Below are 23639 nucleotides of genomic sequence, written 5' to 3'. Positions count from 1 at the left end.
AGATCAACCAGTAAATCAGCGGCTCTCCCTTCATCATGAGGGACCAGCATCACTGCAGATGCTGCACCAGTCTGTTATCATCATGCTCGACTCCTCCAGGCTAAAGTATTTCCTTCATCTGTTCAACAGATACAGAGTTTGGAAATAATTTCAACTCAACGGTTCTGAGTGATCACAGGATCCTTGTGATGGTAGAGAAACACTATCAGGAGGTGGGAGCACCGATATCCACGTTTACCAAGTTCACCACGCTGTGATCAGATCAGTCTGTAACAAAACTCTAAGAGAGAAACTTATAGACTCACTGACTAAACACATGCTGAAGACAGTACGAAGTCAGGACATGTCTGACTTTCAGTGGCACTGAGTCACTGCTGTTTGCTGATGATGTGACATATGACAGAAGTGTGAGTTCTGAATTGGGCGACGTGCCTTCTGCTCAGAATCAGCATATTTCTGCAGGATTGACAAGACGGAGCAGATGGGAACGTACGTAATAAACATGTTTTAAAAACAAACCCAGAAGGTTTTAGAGGTAAAGTGGCCGACTGTCAGTCAGCTGAGCGAGGTGGATCATACTGTTGCAGAAAAAAGTTGAAGAAGAAAAAGAGGTGCAGAAAAGTCTGGAATCAAAGAGTCATAAAGAGCTGTGGTTTCAGGGAGACGCTTCCTGCAAAAGATTCAAACTATTAAACAGAAACATTTTATTCCTGATTGTGTGAATTTGCACAATTACCAGTTATTTGGTGGTTCATTGGTTTCAACCCCTTGAAATAAAGCTGAGAGTCTGCACTTGCAGCATGATAGTTTCATTTAACTTTACTTGTGTCACTGTCTTAAGAACCAACTGTATTTCCTGTATATTTTATAAGCTTCACATGAGCTGCATTGACTTACACATTTTTAGGCAACTTAATAACGAGGCTTTTCCAGTACTGCCATCCATTAGTGCCACAGCTTACTGGAGGACACTTAGTGGGAAGAAAATGTTGTAAAAACAAAAACAAAAAAACCTCAACTGTCAGTCTTTAACCTACAAATGACAGGATCACACGTCTGTGGAACTGCAGACTTAATAATAAATGACGGCTTTTAATTTCTTCCCTATTTTTACAGCTTTGAAAGCTCAACAAAAGTTAGTGAGTAAATATTAATTACTCTTTGCATTTTTATCCAATTTTCTCTATACAGGCACTAAAATATTATTAGACCCCATCAATCGTTTGGCTGTGTTAAAGTGCATCTATAGGACTCTAAAGCCAGTTGATCTGCAATGTTTAAGTTAAAGAACTTCCTGTGCTTTCAGAGTAATATCTTAAACATGGACTAAATATTGACACACATTCACTCCCACAATAGTCTCTCACGTCCATCAGAAGAAGAAGTGAAAACAAAGCATGTTAAAGAATAAAATGCAGCTGTCTTCATGTGCAGATAGGAGGATAAGCATTGAGACATGAGAAGTAACATATATGGACAAAGTATATGACTGACACCTGAGTGGAAACGAGACCAGAGCGACAAATACAGAGAAAGGAACTAAAAAGAGATGAAGAGAGATACTGGTGGGGAGGAAGACGGACACACTGGCAACATATTTGTGACAAATGTTGCAGTGATCGCTCAGAAGCCACAGTGTGAGATGAAAATGGAAACGCAAATACTGGCACACCTAGAGAGGTCACAGGTTAAATCAACAGAGGCAGGAACCTTGAAAAGAGAAACAGAACAAGTCACATGCTTTATGTTCTCACTTTGCTGGCTGCGGTTCTCGTTGGCGGCTCAGTGGAGGACGCGTCTCGTAAAACGAGATCAAATATGTACATTTATGTGGAAACAAAGTGTCCTCAAAACTGCCTGAATTTTCTTCACCACCGAGATGGTTACTGACAGTTTTCTTTGGTTCCCAAAGGCAAGTTTGTTATGTTATTCTGAGCGCTGTGCTACGATCTGTTTGGAAAATGATGCACATGCTGTGTTAAGTAGATAAAAATGTACATCTGTTCACACATATGTACTTTCAAGAAAAGCACAAACACACACACACACACACACACACACACACACACACATTACAGATCACAGTCACGTGCCTCATCAAGTCTTTTTTTTGCATTGCTTTCTTTTCCCGTGCTGGTTTTGTTTCTGTACCATTGTAATTAACGCTGCATCAGGATCGTCACTCCTGCTGTTTTCGCTCTGCAGTTTCATTGAAGAAGACTGGAAAATCACCACATACTTAACCTTAACTCCATAATACATTTTAAAAAAGGTTTTCCCTCAGTATTTTTCTCACACACGAAAAGTTTCGTGCCAAAGAAAGTGAAACTGCAGAAGATGACACCAGGTGACTCCTGTCAGGACGTCTGCAGGACTGAACAACAGAGGACGTGTTGCTGATCTCATGAGTCTCGCTTTCTGTTGGACTTCACAGTCACAATCTGCTATGATCGACACAGAAACAAGGATCCGTCCTGGCTCGCAGGATATTTTCTTGGTAAACCTTTGTATCAATGTTTACATGCATGAATCCCACGAAAACCAGCTGCTACTGATTCTGATTGAACACAGGACACAAACCCTCCTTTACAACTTAAATTCATCCATTAAATGACCACAGTCTGCTCTATTAGATTTTTGTTTGCTCTTTATATAATACCTCCTGTAATACATGTGGTAAAATGATTACACATATCTTTTAACTCCTGCCGTATATCCACATAGTAAAAATAATAATTTGGCAGGGAGTTGATTTCCATCTTTTTCTGCAACATCTGCACCCTTACTGTTTTCCTGTTGGACTCTGACCTTCAGCATCCTACACCTGCTATGATGTGTTCACTTTATAATATCCAAGCAAGCTCAGTGTGGTGCATACAGGATTTATCTTAATTAGTGACGATACTTTGTCACTAATTACTCAACAAGCTTGACTACTGCAAAACCTTTCTATCTAGTCCACCTGAGATTGTTATAAATCCTCTCCAACTAATCCAGGATCCTACAGCCGAGTGCCTACGAGGACCAGAAGGAGAGAAAACACATTACAGCAGCTCTAAAGTCCCTGCAGTGGCCGTCTGTCAGTGACCTTATTGACTGCATTTCTTTTACTTGTTTTCAAAGCACTTCATTGTCTTGCTCCACTATATATGTCTGACATGCTGACAGTGTATGAACTAGCAAAGACCCTCAGGTCCTGCAGCACAAAGCTGCTAGTTTTTCCAAAGTAAAGGACACATGGGGGGGCAGCTTTTAGCTTTTATGCCCCGAGCTGCTGGAGCAGTCTGAGTGGAGGAACGGAGAACAGCAAATGTTGAGAACTTGAAACTCAAAACATAAAAACTATTTGAATCTGATTATCTGCACTTGTTTGATCTCGTTACACGTTGCTTTGTCCTGCTATGGACTTGTTGCTTGATCCACTTTGGTCTGAACCTGCAAGAAGTCGTTAAACGAGTAAAGTTTCAGTGTTTGTGCAGCAGATCTGTGCCGTGGGGATCTCGTTGCTCAGTGAGGATCCTGCTTATATTGAATATAAAAACATCTCCACAGTATGACCTCACAGACTGAGAAGGACCTGTGTACTGTCAGCTTCACTAACATGCTGGTGTTTCGTTGAGTTGTGTGAACTGGGTCATGACGTCAGACAACAGGTGCATAAAATCGGAGCTGCTGTCTCTAAAGTCATTTGCATGTTTCTCGAGCTGAACGCTGCAACTTAATCCTTGAAATCGAGCATTATTCTACCATCAGAACAGAGCATGTCATCTCTGGGTGTCAGCTAGCAGCTACCTTTCTGCTACCTTCTAATCCTCTTTTCCATGGAAGAATCTTCTTTTACCACCTCGGAGAACAGCGCTGGAACAATTTGGACTGTTTTTAACTCTCAGTGGTGCCCTGATGCTTGTTTGAAATTAAATGTAGATCCAGAAATGGCTAATAATGCCAGACGTAACAAGCAGCTCAAATCCAGGCTCCTGCTTGTAGTTCTGTGCTGGATACAGAAATTTAAGTGCTGACACTGGGCCCAGATCTTACCCACTGACTCCATGTAGGCTTGTTGGCAGGACACAGGATCATCGCAGGTATCTCCTCCCTGCTTGTGCAGGTGGAATGAATCACAGAATTTCACAGAGATGAACGTGAGGGAAAATCAAACATCTCTGCCTGTCTTTGTTCGACACACTGGGGGAAATAGATTGTGGGGCATCGGTTTAAGAAGCAATGCTCGACATGATCGACAACACGATACAACGGCTCCAGTTAAACACTAAAGATTTGGTAACAGCTGCATTTATTATGCAGAAGCTTTCAAATGATTTTAAGTCCGCCTGCATCAAAGAGAGCTGTCAAACAAAACGAGATTAAAAGGAGAAATGAATCAACAGCTTTGAAAATTGCCTTTGAGAACCTGATACTGGCTGAGGCTAATTGAGTTGTTTGTTGACAAGACTTTAGAGAAAGCCTGAGGCTTCCTTTCACCCTGCTGGCTTTGCTGCTTTACATCCAGCCGACTGCATGGAGGGGATTTCCTCTCCACTTTCCCCCATTTGCGACGTGAAGGTGTCAGCTTCCCTTTTGAGGCAAGACCCCACACGTAAAACCTCCACTGGCCCAAAACAAAAAGGCAGAACCGCAGCCAAACTCTCTTTCACCCCTGACGAGTCAAAACATCCCCCCAGGTCGCTGTGAGGTTAGGCAGGTCAAGCAAAGTAACAACAGAGCAGAGGAGCAAATACATAAATCACACCCAGGAGACGAGACAGAGAGGCAGAGATCAGGAAATGACAGTGTGAGGCTGGAGGTGTGATTTTCACTGCAGTCACATCCGGAGAGGCAGTTTTCCTGTTAGCATTCAGGAGGCAGAGCCGGGGTTGGCGAGAGAGCGCCGTTTCTGCTGCAGGCGCTGACCCGAACGGCAGCAGGGAGGGGGCGGCCGAGGTCAACAGGGAGCTTACCTCGAACATAAAGGTTAGCCGGAGCCGAATAACGAGTCCCAGCGCTGTTGACAGCCACACACTCGTATTTGCCCTGGTCCGACTCCTCGCTGTTCTCAATCTGGAGCGCTCCTGGGGAGGGAGGTGAAAATGTCACAGTTAAGATCTGCACCGCACACGTGGAGACACACAGACACACTGTCCAGGTGTTAGCCTGACGCAACGCTCCCCGTAACGTGGCTGAGCACAAATCTGAATCCAAACAACTAACTTCTAGTTTATCATTTGATCTTATTATTTATGAACTTGAACAATCAGCTGTTATTGAGCTGACTCAGGCTTTCCAGCATTTTCTCATTCCAGGGTTTCAAATACTGACATTAGTCAGACGTGCACAGCTGTGGTAACCGTTCTGCAACACATCAGGTTTATGACAGCACGCCTTTCACTCCCAGCTTGTATGAAGTCTTTGCAAGGCTTCATGTTTAAACCGGAGACGTGCACAAGGTGACCTCCTGGTTTCTGCAGGCTGCATTTTAAAAACTGAAGATGAATATTTTTTTTAGCATTTTTGGAGCCAGATGTAAGAGGATGGAGTGCTGAGATGATGCTAAGTTAACACTAGTAAACGTGGTTAGATAAGCTTTACAGGTGCCACGCACACAGGTATCTGCTGATTAGAGCCAAGTGGCGTCCACATTAAATAAAACTGGATCACAGATTCTTTGGATGTTCTTCTAACCACAATTAACCACAAAAACAAACCACATTATTTATCAGATAAATTCATTAAAAATTGATACTTTAAAATCTACAGTTTCCATGTCAGCAAAGCAAAACACAAACATGTATCAAACAAACTGTAGTCTCCCCCCCGTATGAGAGGTATGTTGGAGAAAACTAGTTCTAAGTACAAGAAACATTTTTTTGCAAAGTTGTTTTTGTAAATTGATGAAAATGACTGTTATTCTTTGAACCTCTCGTTCTTCTTTGATGGCTTTGAAGGACAAGAACTCCTTCAGTGTATCTTTGCAACATCAGACAGAAAAGCAGCATCGACACCCTGGGATAGAAAAGCACTGGCTCAGCTGTCGCTGTCAACAGTTTAGCTGAACATGTCTTGTAGAGACACAACCATGTAAACGTGATTCTGTTCTGATGTTCCTTATTTTCTGTCACAGATGATCCAAACGTGGATGTTAAACATCCAACGTTTCAAACAAAACATTTTTTTCTGAATGAGAATAAACTGAGCGGCCAATTTAAGATCAAAGAAGGAACATTGTGAGATCTGAATCACGCAACATTAGCTGAGCTCTACGACACAAACCTGGAAATGAACAGTTCCCATTTAATGAAACTGTTTCTGTTCAAATGGTTGGAAATTGAAGACGTTTGTTTGAAAGTCTAAACAGGCGATGTGCTGCTAAACACAATTGGCCATGAAATGTAATTTCCTGTTTTTCTGGCAACATCGTTTCAAAACTGACTGCTGCAATACAGGATTCATGAGAAGCAATCTGAGCTGTTTATTCTGACTGTCGATCAAAACACTTTCAAATTCTTCAACAGAAACAAGTGAAAGAGAAGACTTTGGCCTAATTGCTGAAAGTGTCCCAGGGATTCAACAGCTCGTCATTTTCAGACGTTAAAACATTCATGAAACCCCCGATTGTTCAAAACTAACCTCCACTGATCACTGCGATACAAACACACAATACATACCTGACATGGCGATCTACAGCCAATCACCAAAAAGCTTCTTTTGCAATTTCATAGCATTTAGAAATGTAAAATGTCATTGGTGAGGTTAGCGTTGAGAAAGAAAGCAACATGTGTTTAGTAATAATGTGGTTTATGTGCTGACCGTGACATCATGCAGCGTAGCAGCGCACAGTAAATACTATGAGAAATAAAAATGTACATATTTCAGAATACAATCCTGAAATGCAACATGGGATGGGTGTGTGAAGCCGGCTTAAGAAAAGGAAACGTGTGTGTGGAAACATCCCGGGTGGATCTGGTGCAGACAGCGAGCCCAGAGATGGAGGAGGAGCAACCTTCATCTGGGATGCAAGGACATGGTGCAGCGATGAATGTCCTTAAATCTCCCACTTTCTCTCGTTCTCACGCACACACACACACACACACACACACACACACACACACACACACACAATCCTTGGGTCAAAATACTGATTAAGAGCTCTACTTTCTAAAGTTTCCCAAAGAGCGTCCAGGCGACTGAGGAGCGAGACGTCACGTTGCTGACGATTGAATCATCTCTATTTCCATTTCAGCGATGACTGTTTGTCTCATTGGACATTCAGCTCCTCCTGAAGGAAGCAGCATTTCAGAAGAAAGTGCGTCACTCTCTCCTGAGCTGATGGATGTTTGCTTTGGCCTCTTGGCACGAGAGAGGCTGACGGGTGCTGCAGGAGAAGGCGTCTTGTCACACATAGAAACGTATGAAGCCCTGAACAGAATGTTGTTCTTTACCTTCACACCTCGAGCCGTATGTGAGTGCATCTGTAGCATGCATGAGTGGGAACCATGTAAGAGCGAAATGTTCTGGGAACAGGCCGATCCAATCTGAAGCTTATCGGATTTATTACATTTCAAGGTAGATTCACCGCATGACTGCAAAGATTGTACCAGTCGGCCGGGGTGAAGAGACAGCTGAGCATTAAGGCGATGCTACCAACTGACCATTCGGTCTGCTTTACCCTGATTTGTGGCCATGAGCGGTGGGTAGTCACCGAAGGAAGAGCGGATGAAGAAAACGGCGTCTTTCTGTTTGTCAGAGAGGGTGAAGACCTCCGAGTACAGCATCGAAAGGGCTCGCTAAGATTTGGGCGTCTGAGTACAATACCTCCTGGGTGCTTTGGCTGTGTCCAACCTGGTAATCAGTGTGAGCACCGTCTCACTCCAGGGGGGAGGAATCATTAGAAAATTCATGCAGATTGACACAAACTGTTGTGCTTTCATGCTGACAGAATGAAAAAGAGACACCGAACTTTAAACAGCTCCTTTTGAGACTCTTCACGTCCAGTGTTGCCAACTCCTCAGTAAGGAAAATCGCTATTGGTTGTCCTAAAAGTCGCTAGAAGTCGCTAAATGACGTCATCACCTAATTTGCATAATTGGTCATGCTAATGTAATTGTAACCTACGTTGGAGAGAGAAATAACATCGTGGACGAGACATAAAGTGAGTAAAAAATGTCCTAAATGCATTTAGAATTTATTTAGAACTACAAATTAGATTTATTTTAGCAATTATTGTTTTTTTTAATGTCACAATTCCAACCCTGCTCCTTTACCCGGGCTTGGACTGGCAAAAGTGACCCGAAATAGGCACTCTGGTGGAGTTACTTTGTGTGTGTGTGTGTTTATAAGTAGTTTTAAACCTGATCCACAAAACAGCATAAGAGTAAAAGAAGAACTGACTGCGTTACAGCACCCGCTGCTTGTTGACAGTAAAAGCGATATGCGCTTTCACGTCTTTTTTTAGCGACTTTTTTTCTAAAAAAACTCGCTAAATATAGCGACAAAGTCGCTAAGTTGGCAACACTGTTCACGTCCAATTCTTCATTTATTTTGGAGGGTAAATAATAATTGTTAGGCCCTGTTTAAAATATGAGTCCTCTGCACGCCACTGTCGTTGCTTCCACTCTGATAACACGACACCATGAAAAGGGAGTAAATCAGCTGTTTGATAGAAAGCAGCTGCAGTTTGTCTTCATCGCTGCTTCTCATTCTGAAGGTGAACTCGTCCTTCTTGCATGTGTACAGTAAGTAGCAGCAAAATACAAACGACTGCATATTATATCAAAATGGCATTATCTTGCATTTGATAAAAAAATGTCCAACTCAACGCTGTTCAGCTGCACCGGAATTTAACGTGAGACTTCAACCAGAATAAGTACTCGTGACGCTCGGCAGACAGGCATTATTTTTCCTGGTTTTCTGAGTTTGAAAACCTTTTACCGCCTCTTTCGAGACCATACACACCTGTGCACGGTTATGTGCTGAAGGCAAAGAAAGTGTTGGAACAGGCAAAGGGACAGAGGGCTGGAAATGGGGACACATCGAGGTGGAGAGGAGGATGAAGGCGATGAAGGAGGAAGGGAGGATGAGTAGATGTTTTTCTGTAGCCAGCATTCTTACCTCTTATTGGTGTACCACCTGTGAGGTAATTTGAATGCAAATAAGATTAAAGATAAGCATTAGTATAAAGAGAAGAAGTGAAGCAGAAAGACAAGAAGGCAGGAGAGCAAACAGGAAGCTCGGCTCTCCCTGCTCAAAAAACATCGTCTCTGTAAATAGTTCTGATATTATTCAGCGCTGAATAAGTTCAAGTGTTGGCACAGAGGGAGAAATAAACTGAATGTTTATTTTCAACCAAAACCAATTTCATAAATGACAACTGTGGAAAATGTTTTCAGAGTGAAAACCATTTTCTTCACCGGACACGTGATTTATTTTCCCCACGAGATCTGGAAAGCACAAAGCGTCTCAGTAATGCATCTTCACACAGCTCCAGTCTGTCATTTGTGCATCTACTTATTTACTGTAACACATTATTTGAGTTGCACACCTGGCTATTTGCGCCGCGGAGCTGGCTTCCTGTTGTGATCATAAAGCTACTCATCATAAAACCCCACACCTGTTTTTTGCCTGAAAGCACCGAGCTATCAAACACTTGACCCTCATTCACCAACAACAGGCTTCGCGGTGCTTTTTCATGTCCTCCTGCAGAACTCAGCCTGCTCTCCCTCTGATGCACAGAAACCGTCATGCGTCCTTCGTCTGTGCAGCGTTCAGGTTTGTTTCTCCCAGCATGGATGCTTCTGTGTTTAATGACATTAGTTTCTATACATTAAATGTTGTGTTTTAAACATTACAGTCAAGGCAGATATAATGACAAGAGACAAAGATTAAGATCGTCTTCTTTTATAAAGAAATGTTGTCAGTTAAAGGGACACATGGTGGTTTTTTGTACTTTCCTCTCTGTCTTTAACTTTGAGACAGTTTTGCTTCCCTCACATGTGAATGAAAATTTTGCTGCTATCACCTGATAGCAGATGCTCCTCTGCATATTCTACCTGCATATGTGTCCTCCAGGTATCCTGGCTAACTACCACAGTACAAAGACATCCTGTTATGTTAATTAGTGATTCCAAAATAAGTGTCTGTGGATAAGACATCGTGCTTAAAGTGTATATGTGAATATATAAGATGAATGTGGCTTGTAGCCTTTTTCCTCCACTTGAAGTCGCCCATCAACACTTTTGTTTCCTTCTGTTTTCTGAAAGTTTTAACAGAAGAATTTTTTCAGAGGCTGATCCATTTATTCATAAAATTAGATTTCTTTCTTGCTTTTAGAGAATTCCAGAATTCCAAAAGCAGAAACTGGCTCAGTGGTTTCATCCTGTTCCTCTTTAGTGTCTCCCCTTTAGCTCAGTTTAGATAGTATGTTCATACACTAGCTAATAAAAGATAATAACTCTTAAACAAATGTATTAATTATCACAAATGGCTGTAAATAAGTGTGTCACTGTCTGATAACATGAAGCTTGATAACTAACAGCGCTACACTTCTAATGGCTGCTTAGGCCAGTTTCAGCAGTTTGAATGTGAAGGTTCAATCAATAATTCCTCGCTTAAAGTTCGTTTGCCGATGACTAATTATTCAACTTTCTGGTTATGAGTTATTTTGGTTTCACCAGGTTGTATCAGTCCTATTTATTTCACGAGAGATTAAGTATTTCTATTTTTAAGAAGCACACAAACCCTCCTGGTTAAATACAAACGATGCGCTCCTTTCACTCCGAGGTGTAAAATGAAACCAGTACATAATCTGTATTCTTTCTAGTGGCCAAACACAAAATGACTCTACTGTTCATTACATCCATGACCTCACTAAATACTTTTTTCGTATTTAAAAGAAAAACGTTTAAAAAACACCATGTTTCAACTGGCATGTCACTTTCTCAGAACTGGAGAAATGATGGCTTGTGTCTAAAGCCAAGATGGTACCAAAACTGCAGTGTCCATCTTTTATATACAGCCTATGATTATACGTGTAATGGAGCTGTCTGATGGTTAACATCGTTATTGCATCACAGACACATAAGAAGGCTCCGAGCACACTAAATGCACACATGAATCTGCAAAGAGTGGACTTTCCACTTTGTTAAAACCATCTTTAATTCTAAATTTTATATATGTATATATATATATATATATATATATATATATATATATATAATCCCAATAACATGAAAGGCTCTGGGCTGCAGAGAGCACATGAAGCAGACAGCTGCCAACAGTTCCTCTCTTAATGGAGATAATTGATTTTAATAAGCTGCAGTTAAGCAAACTGTTATTGCAGGTGAATGAAACTTCGGGTCAACAGCTACATGAACCTCATCTTCACCCCTGAAGCTGGTTAAGACGCTGTTAAGGAGAGTTCAGTTATAATTACAATTACAGCTTGTTGTTATTCAAACACAACACTCAAATTTACATAATGTTAATTGTTCATCCTGCTGCTGTTCGTTCTGTAGTTTACTGGTGTACGTAAAAGGGACCATTTGAGCATATTAGGTCATATGCAACAAACGGACGAGAGAGGGATGGTTACTATGCAGATCCTCCTGATCTGGATAATAAACCAGCCGCTTTGACAGGAAAACAAAGTGTCAGATACAGGTGGTGAGAAAGAGCAGAGGAGGAGCCCTGGAAGCTGTGTGGCCCCGTCAGCTGATGAAGGAGACATCAGCAGCTTCCAGAAAGCGGGGCTGGACATTACCGAGACCTGCCATGACTTCCCTCTCACAGCTGCCTGACAGCTGGACGGATCCGCTGCAGCAGGAAGTCTGTTATGACAGGTTCAGGGCAGCATTGTGAAAAATAATACGGTTTTATTATATTTTCACAATGTTTGGATTGGAAGGATTATTTTGTTTGCGAAGTAGAGTCCACCAAGAGTGAGTGCAGTTCTTCATGTATCAGCTGAGAACATCAGAGTCCTTGTGTGAAGCTGTGTAAAGTAAAACCTCCAGCTTTGTTTCCGTTTCCAAGCAGAATGAAGCAAAAACCCAACATATCCTCTGACTGGCTGTTAGAGGGGCTGACGTTGATGTATCGGTTTCAATGCGGAGTAATGATGCTGCTTTCAGACTACACAACATCTTTATCTGTTGAGGTGGTCGCTGACGCAGATCAGCCGATTACAGAGTCATAAAATCTGGAGACAAATCAGACTGCATGTTGCTCCTGAGGCTGGTTAGACAAGCAGATACTACGGGCATGTGTTGCTGTGTTCACAGCTCCATCCAGCTGCACTGGCGTGATCCTTACTCTTTATAGGTCTTTAAACTAAGGTGGTGCTGTCTTGTTGATGCCTAATTACTCAAACTCACAGAATTGAAGGAATCACAGCGGAAAATAATTCTGTCATGGTCGTCTTTCCCGTCCCTGGTGGATAAAACATGCTATGCCCACTGTCACCCTCAGCCTGCCCTACATTATCCTGATGTGACCGTGATGGCTGCAGTCTGAGCCCAGCATCAGGAGCAGTATCCAATAACAATGACGATTTCGTTTTTACCTGTAGACTTCAAAGTCTGTATTATTCTCATCCTTATCCACTATTTTTTTAGTCACAGTTGAAGTTAAGCAAAGTTTTAAGCTGGTTTTTGCCTTTTGGTAGTCAGTTCATAACTAGGGGTTAACCAAAACCAAACAACTGCACACTGAATTATTGCATCTTCACTGAATTTGGATGAATTATAAGATTATCAGGTGCTTATTTGTCTTCTTGTTGAACCTCACAGACTGAGGCTGAAATAGTTGGAAATATTCAGAAGAAAGATTTTCTGTGTGCTGTCAGCTTGATCCGAAGAAAAGAAAAGTCAGATAATCTTTGCTTGGATTTCTTTTGGTTTAAAATCTGTATCTTCACCATTTTAAACTCCAGTTCTACACGACTGGAATACCAGTTTAAGAACATCTGGCAGCAAAAATAACTGAAGTGTGATCTCCAGATTTCATGAGCAGGATCACACCTCAAACCTTCCTGTAGGACGTCTGTAAACCAGCCCGCCTATCAAGCTCAGTCCCCACTGAGGTGTTACGTAAGCAGCAGCCACTCCCTGAGTGTTGCTTCTCATTTATCTGTCATTTTTACATTATCAGTAGTAAGTATGAAGGTTGTGGTCCTTGCTAGTGAAGTCTCACCTACAAATTAAAGTTGATTTCTCTCTGATTTCTAAAACGTGGTCTCAGAGGTTTTCAGTGACTCGCAGTAGTTCAGCTGAGTCACAGGTTTGTGGAGGTGAACGTTGCACGTTTACTGCAGGGCTGCATCGCTCCTCTTCTCTCATTGTCCCCCCGCACAGTCAGATCTCATCCTGAAACTTTGTCCCTCATGTTTCACATCTTTTATTGAAATATTGGCAGAAAAAAACTGCAGATTTTTATGTTTTTTTCTTCAAACAGAGCAAAGGCCTCAGATTGATCGAATGAAGCTATGACAGTTTTAAATGGACCAAAGGCATTTAAAAGGAACTAATACAGTCACTGTCTTTATAATGAAGCTACTGAAACAAATCATTTGAATAATTCTGAGGGGCTGACTTTATCTGTTTCACTTTGCTGGCGTGCCACTGGATAACTCTGATTTCCCCAATAAAGGAAGCCATCTGTGCTCGACTGCAGAGGGACTCCGTGTGACAGTGGGGCTCTATGAACCAAATTAAAACAAATTGCCGTGCTGTTCAGTTAATAATATATGGCATTTTTGTCCCTACCTGAGGCCCTGACTGTGACTTGGGAAATCCTGGGGGTGAACTTCAGTGGCAGCGATGTCCCAGAGCATGTCTCTCAGCCTTTCGTCTCCAGCCTGTATTGAGATGCAAGCAGCCTCAGGAGGGGCCCCGGGCCCGCTGAGATGCGAAATCTGCTTCTTAGCATTGCTGCAAAGCTGGGAGGGATGTTTGAACCTGAACAGCCGATCCAACGATGCGTAGGTGCTTACGAGTTTTGGCAAGACTCAAACATTTCTATTTTCTCTCAGAAAGTGAGCAGAAAGGGCAGCTGATAGGTTGCGCGGTGCTTGGTTACTCAGCCATCCAGCTCTGCTGTGAGCCGCTCAGCCCGGATTGGTGCAATGATGCACTATCTCCTTCTTTGGATGCTGGCAGCCTCCTCACAGAGCTGCTTCACAGGGCTGCCTGTGCTTTAACATTCATCACCGTCTGTGGGGTCTTAAGCACTCTTGGCACGCCAATAATCCTGCACAGGTGCTGCTCAGGTAATTACTGAATCTATCAGGTTCTGTTCAAAGTAGGAAACATTAGCCTCCATCATTTGCTTAATGTGTATTTTACTCTTAGCAACTGCAGTTGTTGCTTACTTCACCTTAAGTGTTGTTATTTTTTATGTGATTTTTGTGATCAGTCGTCTGTGCTGTGGTCACGAGTCTATAAATGCATGTAAACACAAACCAAATCCCATTAAGAGACTTATTATATCCAGTAAGACAGAAACTGTTCAACACTAACAGTATGACACTGACAGGCCTGGGTGCTAGTATCTGAATGAATTATTAAATGGCTCAGAGAAGTCCAAGGCTCGGAGAGGTCCAAGGCTCGGAGAGGTCCAAGGCTCGGAGAAGTCCCAGGCTCGGACAGGTCCCAGGCTCGGAGAGGTCCAAGGCTCGGAGAGGTCCCAGGCTCGGAGAGGTCCAAGGCTCGGAGAGGTCCAAGGCTCGGAGAAGTCACAGGCTCGGACAGGTCCCGGGCTCGGAGAGGTCCAAGGCTCGGACAGGTCCCAGGCTCGGAGAGGTCCGGAGAGGTCCCAGGCTCGGAGAGGTCCAAGGCTCGGAAAAGTCCCAGGCTCGGAGAGGTCCCAGCCTCGGAGAGGTCCAAGGCTCGGAGAGGTCCCAGGCTCGGAGAGGTCCGGAGAGGTCCCGGGCTCGGAGAGGTCCCAGGCTCGGAGAGGTCCAAGGCTCGGAGAAGTCCCAAGCTCGGAGAGGTCCCAGGCTCGGAGAGGTCCAAGGCTCGGAGAAGTCCCAGGCTCGGAGAGGTCCAAGGCTCGGAGAAGTCCCGGGCTCGGAGAGGTCCAAGGCTCGGAGAGGTCCAAGGCTCGGAGAAGTCCCAGGCTTGGACAGGTCGCGGGCTCGGAGAGGTCCAAGGCTCGGACAGGTCCCAAGCTCGGAGAGGTCCCAGCCTCGGAGAGGTCCAAGGATCGGAGAGGTCCCAGGCTCGGAGAGGTCCGGAGAGGTCCCAGGCTCGGAGAGGTCCAAGGCTCGGAGAAGTCCCAGGCTCGGAGAGGTCCCAGCCTCGGAGAGGTCCAAGGCTCGGAGAAGTCCAAGGCTCGGAGAGGTCCAAGGCTCGGAGAAGTCCCAGGCTCGGAGAGGTCCAAGGCTCAGAGAAGTCCCGGGCTCGGAGAGGCCGGAGAGGTCCAAGGCTCGGAGAGGTCCCAGGCTCGGAGAAGTCCCGGGCTCGGAGAGGTCCAAGGCTCGGAGAAGTCCCAGGCTCGGAGAGGTCCCGGGCTCGGAGAGGTCCAAGGCTTGGAGAGGTCCAAGGCTCGGAGAAGTCCCAGGCTCGGACAGGTCCCAGGCTCGGAGAGGTCCAAGGCTCGGAGAGGTCCCAGGCTCGGAGAGGTCCAAGGCTCGGAGAAGTCCCAGGCTCGGAGAGGTCCCAGGCTCAGAGAGGTCCAAGGCTCGGAGAAGTCCCAGGCTCGGAGAGGTCCCGGGCTCGGAGAAGTCCCGGGCTCGGAGAGGTCCAAGGCTCGGAGAGGTCCAAGGCTCGGAGAAGTCCCAGGCTCGGACAGGTCGCGGGCTCGGAGAGGTCCAAGGCTCGGACAGGTCCCAGGCTCGGAGAGGTCCCAGCCTCGGAGAGGTCCCAGGCTCGGAGAGGTCCAAGGCTCGGAGAAGTCCCAGGCTCGGAGAGGTCCCAGGCTCGGAGAAGTCCCGGGCTCGGAGAGGTCCAAGGCTCGGAGAGGTCCAAGGCTCGGAGAGGTCGCGGGCTCGGAGAGGTCCAAGGCTCGGACAGGTCCCAGGCTCGGAGAGGTCCCAGCCTCGGAGAGGTCCAAGGATCGGAGAGGTCCGGAGAGGTCCCAGGCTCGGAGAGGTCCGGAGAGGTCCCAGGCTCGGAGAGGTCCAAGGCTCGGAGAAGTCCCAGGCTCGGAGAGGTCCCAGGCTCGGAGAAGTCCCGGGCTCGGAGAGGTCCAAGGCTCGGAGAAGTCCAAGGCTCGGAGAGGTCCAAGGCTCGGAGAAGTCCCAGGCTCGGAGAGGTCCAAGGCTCAGAGAAGTCCCGGGCTCGGAGAGGTCCGGAGAGGTCCCAGGCTCGGAGAGGTCCCAGGCTCGGAGAAGTCCCGGGCTCGGAGAGGTCCAAGGCTCGGAGAAGTCCCAGGCTCGGAGAGGTCCCGGGCTCGGAGAAGTCCAAGGCTCGGAGAGGTCCAAGGCTCGGAGAAGTCCCAGGCTCGGACAGGTCCCAGGCTCGGAGAGGTCCAAGGCTCGGAGAAGTCCCAGGCTCGGAGAGGTCCCAGGCTCGGAGAAGTCCCGGGCTCGGAGAGGTCCAAGGCTCGGAGAGGTCCAAGGCTCGGAGAGGTCCAAGGCTCGGAGAAGTCCCAGGCTCGGACAGGTCGCGGGCTCGGAGAGGTCCAAGGCTCGGACAGGTCCCAGGCTCGGAGAGGTCCCAGCCTCGGAGAGGTCCAAGGATCGGAGAGGTCCGGAGAGGTCCCAGGCTCGGAGAGGTCCGGAGAGGTCCCAGGCTCGGAGAGGTCCAAGGCTCGGAGAAGTCCCAGGCTCGGAGAGGTCCCAGGCTCGGAGAAGTCCCGGGCTCGGAGAGGTCCAAGGCTCGGAGAAGTCCAAGGCTCGGAGAGGTCCAAGGCTCGGAGAAGTCCCAGGCTCGGAGAGGTCCAAGGCTCAGAGAAGTCCCGGGCTCGGAGAGGTCCGGAGAGGTCCCAGGCTCGGAGAGGTCCCAGGCTCGGAGAAGTCCCGGGCTCGGAGAGGTCCAAGGCTCGGAGAAGTCCCAGGCTCGGAGAGGTCCCGGGCTCGGAGAAGTCCAAGGCTCGGAGAGGTCCAAGGCTCGGAGAAGTCCCAGGCTCGGACAGGTCCCAGGCTCGGAGAGGTCCAAGGCTCGGAGAGGTCCCAGGCTCGGAGAGGTCCAAGGCTCGGAGAAGTCCCAGGATCGGAGAGGTCCCAGGCTCAGAGAAGTCCCGGGCTCGGAGAGGTCCAAGGCTCGGAGAGGTCCAAGGCTCGGAGAAGTCCCAGGCTCGGAGAGGTCCCAGGATCGGAGAGGTCCAGGGCTCGGACAGGTCCAAGGCTCGGAGAGGTCCAAGGCTCGGAGAAGTCCCAGGCTCAGACAGGTCCCGGGCTCGGAGAGGTCCAAGGCTCGGACAGGTCCCAGGCTCGGAGAGGTCCCAGCCTCGGAGAGGTCCAAGGCTCGGAGAGGTCCCAGGCTCGGAGAGGTCCGGAGAGGTCCCAGGCTCGGAGAGGTCCAAGGCTCGGAGAAGTCCCAGGCTCGGAGAGGTCCCAGGCTCGGAGAAGTCCCGGGCTCGGAGAGGTCCAAGGCTCGGAGAGGTCCAAGGCTCGGAGAAGTCCAAGGCTCGGAGAAGTCCAAGGCTCGGAGAAGTCCCAGGCTCGGAGAGGTCCAAGGCTCAGAGAAGTCCCGGGCTCGGAGAGGTCCGGAGAGGTCCAAGGCTCGGAGAGGTCCCAGGCTCGGAGAAGTCCCGGGCTCGGAGAGGTCCAAGGCTCGGAGAAGTCCCAGGCTCGGAGAGGTCCCGGGCTCGGAGAGGTCCAAGGCTCGGAGAGGTCCCAGGCTCGGAGAGGTCCCAGGCTCGGAGAGGTCCAAGGCTCGGAGAGGTCCAAGGCTCGGAAAAGTCCCGGGCTCAGAGAGGTCCCAGGCTCGGAGAGGTCCAAGGCTCGGAGAGGTCCCAGGCTCGGAGAGGTCCAGAGAGGTCCAAGGCTCGGAGAGGTCCCAGGCTCGGAGAGGTCCAAGGCTCGGAGAGGTCCAAGGCTCAGGGAGGTCCCGGGCTCGGAGAGGTCCCGGGCTCAGAGAGGTCCCAGAGAAGTCCCAGGCTCAGAGAGGGCCCAGGCTCAGAGAGGGCCCAGGCTCAGAGAGGTCCCAGGCTCGGAGAGGTCCCGGGCTCGGAGAAGTCCCGGGCTCGGAGAGGTCCCAGGCTCGGAGAGGTCCCAGGCTCGGAGAGGTCCCAGAGAAGTCCCAGGCTCGGAGAGGTCCAAGGCTCGGAGAGGTCCAAGGGTCGGAGAGGTCCCAGAGAAGTCCTGGGCTCGGAGAGGTCCAGGGCTCGGAGAAGTCCCGGGCTTGGATAGGTCCCAGGCTCGGAGAGGTCCAAGGCTCGGAGAGGTCCCGGGCTTGGAGAGGTCCCAGAGAAGTCCCAGGCTCGGAGAAGTGTACTACTCAGCCAGACTTTATACTCGCTCAACCAAACCTAAAACCCCGGTTAGCTGGTTTTACAGCCGCCTTCATCAACTTCCTCTGCTGCTTCAGTTTCACTCTTCCTCTGTAAAAATGGAGCAACTGAATGTTGCCGTCTTCAGGCTTGTTCCTCTGAGACTATGTCAGTATCTCAAAGTCTGCATCATGTTCCAGCTCCGACGGGGCTGCTGGAACTGATTGCATCTACTCGAGACAATACTTGCATTTGAAGCGTCACAGCAGGAGGCCTGAGAAGCAGTTTTCCCCTCTGCGTCACTTAAAATAGGGCTGGAACATCCATTATTTTATTTTTTTAAAGATTATATATATGAAGCTGCACAGAGCACAGAGTAAACATACTTGTATTTATCTGTAACTTTATTAACTTCCTTGGTTGGATGAATAAAATGAATTTATATGTTGCACTATGTGCTTTTCACGTCTGCATAGCCGATACAAGTTAGTACGATGCTCTAACCAGACGAAGGGAGAACCGTGATACTCTGACACTCCTTAGTACATCCCTCTTGTTGGTGAAAATATAAATGGACTCTCAATCAATACATATAAATATTATATTGCACAGACAGTGCAGTGTTATTATGATGTGTGGATTCTCCTCAAACTCTCACGATTGCACCGTTTCAACAGGTTTTCTACTAATTAAAAATGAACGATTAACGCCTGAAGAATCTGTGCCTCTCACTGCTTAACAGAAATCTGTGTGTGGACCGACTGAGATGAGTGCTTTACCTGATCGCAGCTGCTTAATGCGCCCATTGCTGCTACTAATGTCCACAGGCAGGAAATCTTTGAACCAGTAGATCTCTGGATCGGGGTTTCCGCTGGCTGCACACAGCATTGTAGCCGTGCGCGTTCTTTCCACAACCTTCAGCTGGGGGCCCATGTCTATGGTGGGGAAGCCGTGTGGTATCTGGTCCTCTGTAAGACAGACAAACACACATCAGCACTCCTGACACGATACAGACGAGTCTCAGCCTGGCTCTGTCAGATTTTCTCTGCTCGTTCCACAAACCTTCAGCTTGTAAGGTTTCCCCCTGTGAAATTCAAACACAGTGAAATCCAGCTCTAATGTAAGTATGGCGGGGCCACTGCATGACTAATCCTACCACAGAATTCCTCGTCATGGATCTGTGTGAACGAGAGCGAGGGCGATGCAATTTCACTGCCGGTAAAATGCATTGTGACGGAAAAAGGCTCCTACCAAGCACGCATAATCTGCCACGCTCGGTGCAGTCAGATCACAATCCTGCCAAATTACAGACCAAATGTAATAAAATCACAGGCTGAAAATCCCATTCCACACCTCTGTCCATGCCTCCGAGGAAGGACAGCTTTACATACTTGAGCTCTTCTCATATAATAAACCAAAATTATTTAGATTTCTAACCTGTAATCTTTTCTTAAAAACAGCATTGCAGAGATGTTTCAAGATAAAAACTATGTCATGGGTAAATAACAGAAAAGAAGGTTCTGGAGGTTTGCTTTAACCTTCAGCTACAAAACTATCAAACCCTGAAGGATTTTCTGTTTTCAGTATCAGGCGTTGCACATCTTTCACCCCACACGAGTGCAGGGCATGCTGATAGAAGCTGCTGTTACTGAGTGCAAGTAACAAGCAATGTATACTCCATCCTTCCATATAGCAAGAAGCAGTACACATACACAACCATTACTTCAATTACCTTCTTGTTATAACAAAAATATGCAAACAGAATAAACAAATTCATCAAAGCTCTACAAACAGGAGAGTTTTGATATACATTGATATGAAACAAAATCAGACATCACCTGCAGCTAAAAGAAGTTTCTTTAGCTGATAATTACATCAGCGAGCCGATAGAAACTGCAAAAAGCTGGAATCATTTCAACACAGCAGGTTAACAAGCAGCGACTCTGGTACAGCTCTTTTCATCATTCTTCAACAGTTCAGCATGAAGCAGCTAGTGTGAGAGGCGGCACTACATACGAGGCCTGAAGGGTCGTTACGGTTTGTCAGCCACTTAAGACTAAACTTAAATCTTTTCTTTGTCATTTAAATTGCCTCAGTTAGTTCGCAAATAAAAACCACTGCACACATTTAACATCTAATTTAACATTAGTATAATTTCCTTGGTGCCTGTCAGCATATAACATTTTACATTGTGGCTGTTCTCCACAGAGGTCGGGATGGTTTCTGTGATCAGCAATCCAAGATAACTTCTCAATAACCAGTGTTGGGAAGGTTACTTTTAAAATGTATTCCATTACAGATTACAGATTACATGCCCCAAAATGTATTCTGTAACGTATTCTGTTACGTTACTCAATGAGAGTAACGTATTCTGAATACTTTGGATTACTTAATATATTATCATGCTGTTTACAACTACATGAATGTACTATTGCTGTGATTTAGTACTGTTACTGAAGGTCCGCGGCTCCGAACCGTAGTAAAGGGACCTCTGGCTAATACGGTGGGTTCTGTGTCGGCTCGTAGCTGAAAACTAGCTTTACTTTGTTGTCTGGGTCAACTTTGCTAGCAGAGACAGAGAGAAGCGTTGAAAGGCTGCTCCAACAGAACTTATTGTTTCAGAGGAAAACACGAACACGGTGTACAGTCGAGTCTTAATAGCTTACTTACAGCTGGGCTCGTCAGGCTCTCTTCTTGGCTGCAGTGGTTATTATTATATTTACATGCTTCCAGCTCCCGTTTCTGCTCGATGACAGCTCGTACTTTTCCTTTCTCTCCCTCCCTCGCTCACAGACACATAACGGGTATGGCAGTCCATTCTCCCTGCAGCACGGACTACACTGCCCATGATGCTACATTCTTTAGAGCTATACCTGTAGCATTCTGCCTGTTAGCTTAGCACAACAACAACAGGCGCTCTCTCACCCAGGAAACACAGAGAGAGAGCGGCACCCTGTAACCATGGCAACCATAACGCTGCCGCCTGGAACAACAGAACGTAGCTGTCAAACAAAACCCAAACAGTCCTGACCCGCCACAATATGAAACAGGGAAGTACCGCCGTGTAATCCATTTATTTCAACAAAGTAACTGTATTCTAAATACCACCTTTTTAAACGGTAACTGTAACTGAATACAGTTACTCATATTTTGTATTTTAAATACGTAACGGTGGTACATGTATTCCGTTACTCCCCAACACTGATAAAAGCACAAATCAAAAGTTAAAAGTTCAGGTCAATGCAAGATTATAAATGACCACATTTATAAAGTTGAATCAATTTACATCACGTTCCTGCTGTGAGCCTCTGCAGTATACAGTATACTCACTTACTGCTACATTATCTAATTGAAACTAGATACCCACAATATGTTTGTCTATTTTTTGTCAGTACTTTAGAAAATCTTAAATATTTGATATAAACCTGAAAGTTACATTGATGTATTGTGCACTACATCAATCAACTTAAAAATATGGTTGTCACTGATATTGTTTGTACTGTTCTAGTTTTTATTTTAAAAAGTTTCTTTAATTTTTGACATTTTTCCCTGTGGCATTAAAGATGATAACAAGTAGTGAGTATTTTCCTTAGTATTGAGCTTGAAACCCTTGTATCATGACAACCCTACTACCCTGAGAAGACCCTGTGTTACGCTCTAAAAGACCATGATGCAGATTTTTCAAACATTTTAGCTCACACTTTGACGAGCTCACTGTGCCATGACAGCCTAAAATAAAGAGCTTAGAATGAGTTGTGAGGAGGGAAGGAAAGATACTGTGGTGACACGTATAAAATTAAAACCCCAGGGAACGAAAGAGAGGTGACAGCCAAGATGCCTCAAAGCTGCTGGAAGATTTTCAACATCAACAAACAGCTCCTCTGCTCCACACAGAAAGCAAACGAGACCAGGCATTTGTCATGGTCTCTGCTGGCGGGGGGTACACAGGATGAAAACATGGAGCCTATGCACAAAGGGACAAAAAACTGCAATTCCATTAGTGGCCACTTGGGGCTGGCTCCAAAGTGAGTCAATCCTAGATGGTTACCGTGTCTTTTCGGCCTATAAGGTGCAGTATTAGTACGACTTTGCTAAGCTCGAAGCCGCACCGCTTGATGGATTGTCGGAGCATTATGGCTGCCGTACTCAGGAGCCTCGCAGAGTAATCTGGGTCCTAAACTCCGTCACTTTCAGGTCCCAAAGTCAAACAAACACTGCAGCATCACTAAGAGTTAAAAACTGTCTAAATTCTTTCATCTTTAATAAAATGATCAGTCTTGCTGCTTTACCAGGTGTAACAATTCAGTTTAACATCCATCCATGAAAACAGGATTTATTACATTTAACAGAGTTAGAAGTTAGCAGGAAGTTAGCTCGCTAGTTAGCTCGCTAGCTTCCACCTAAGCATGATATAGCATGTTCTGACTGAGAGATTTGTGAATAAATTCAAATGTACAGCTCTGCTATCACTTCCAACATAAATGAAGACAGAAAACTAAACAGCAGTGACGTTTGTAGGGTTACTGAAGTTGGGATAGCTGGTATATAATGATGTGTTACGTGATCGCTAGCGACACAGCTATGTTAGCATAAACACAGTGAAGCTAACTTTTTTCCACTGGATGAAAGTTAACGTGATGGTTCCTTATGGTTAGAGACAAATGCAATCTCATGGCAGGATGCTGTAAACGGAAACTTCAGCAGGAGAACAACTGAGATAATCCATCCACAATACGAGGTTAGTCATTAATATGCTGCAACAACATGGACTCACTTTTCAGATTATATTAAGAACTACAGTTATGTATTTTTAGGGTTCTGGCTGCCAGTCACCTGCTAGGCTTCACTTCAGACAGTTCATTGAAGGAGACCTCTCAATTTTGGTGCCTCTTGAAGGATTTTCCAGTGAACAATAATATGATAGTAAACATGATCACTAACAGACTTTCCAAAATACCTGCTACACTTTTTGTAGTGTCTATATATTCAGAGTATTTTACTTAAATTATTGTGCAATACACTCATAAATGCATTAGCTGATAACTACACAGTTTACTACACACTTTATGATATAAGCATAACTACAGCCCCCAGGGCTCCCTTTGCACCTTCCCTTAATATCCAACAGTAACAGATTCTCAGAACTTACCAGGAAGTCCCACTGCCTTTTATTTTCTCTGCCCTTTGCTCTGCCCTTTGCTCCAGTCTCTATTTAAAAGAATCAAACAGCTCCCGCTGCTCACAAATGGTGACAATAAGCTTGTCCTCCATTTCTG

At 45.9% G+C, this 23639-nt stretch overlaps 1 protein-coding gene across 5 annotated transcripts in view; it reads right to left on the bottom strand.

Moving 5' to 3' along the window:
* ptprfa (protein tyrosine phosphatase receptor type Fa) overlaps nucleotides 1–23639 on the bottom strand; it is a 381399-nt gene that overhangs the window by 150381 nt on the left and 207379 nt on the right. For 3 of the 5 annotated variants that reach the window (XM_085133098.1, XM_085133100.1, XM_085133101.1), the window contains 3 exons: nucleotides 19143–19331; nucleotides 9106–9123; nucleotides 4959–5069 (listed from right to left, as the gene is read on the bottom strand). In XM_085133098.1, the coding sequence (XP_084989224.1) occupies nucleotides 4959–5069; nucleotides 9106–9123; nucleotides 19143–19331 (318 nt within the window). The remainder of the gene's footprint in view (nucleotides 1–4958; nucleotides 5070–9105; nucleotides 9124–19142; nucleotides 19332–23639) is intronic. The other 2 variants (XM_085133099.1, XM_085133102.1) reach the window with 1 other exon arrangement.

The sequence above is a fragment of the Neolamprologus multifasciatus genome, chromosome 15, assembly GCF_963576455.1.
Source record: "Neolamprologus multifasciatus chromosome 15, fNeoMul1.2, whole genome shotgun sequence".
Classification (NCBI taxonomy): Eukaryota; Metazoa; Chordata; class Actinopteri; order Cichliformes; family Cichlidae; genus Neolamprologus; species Neolamprologus multifasciatus.
The sequence above is the reverse complement of the archived record's forward strand: the minus strand, read 5'-3'. Positions and strand labels throughout refer to the sequence as shown.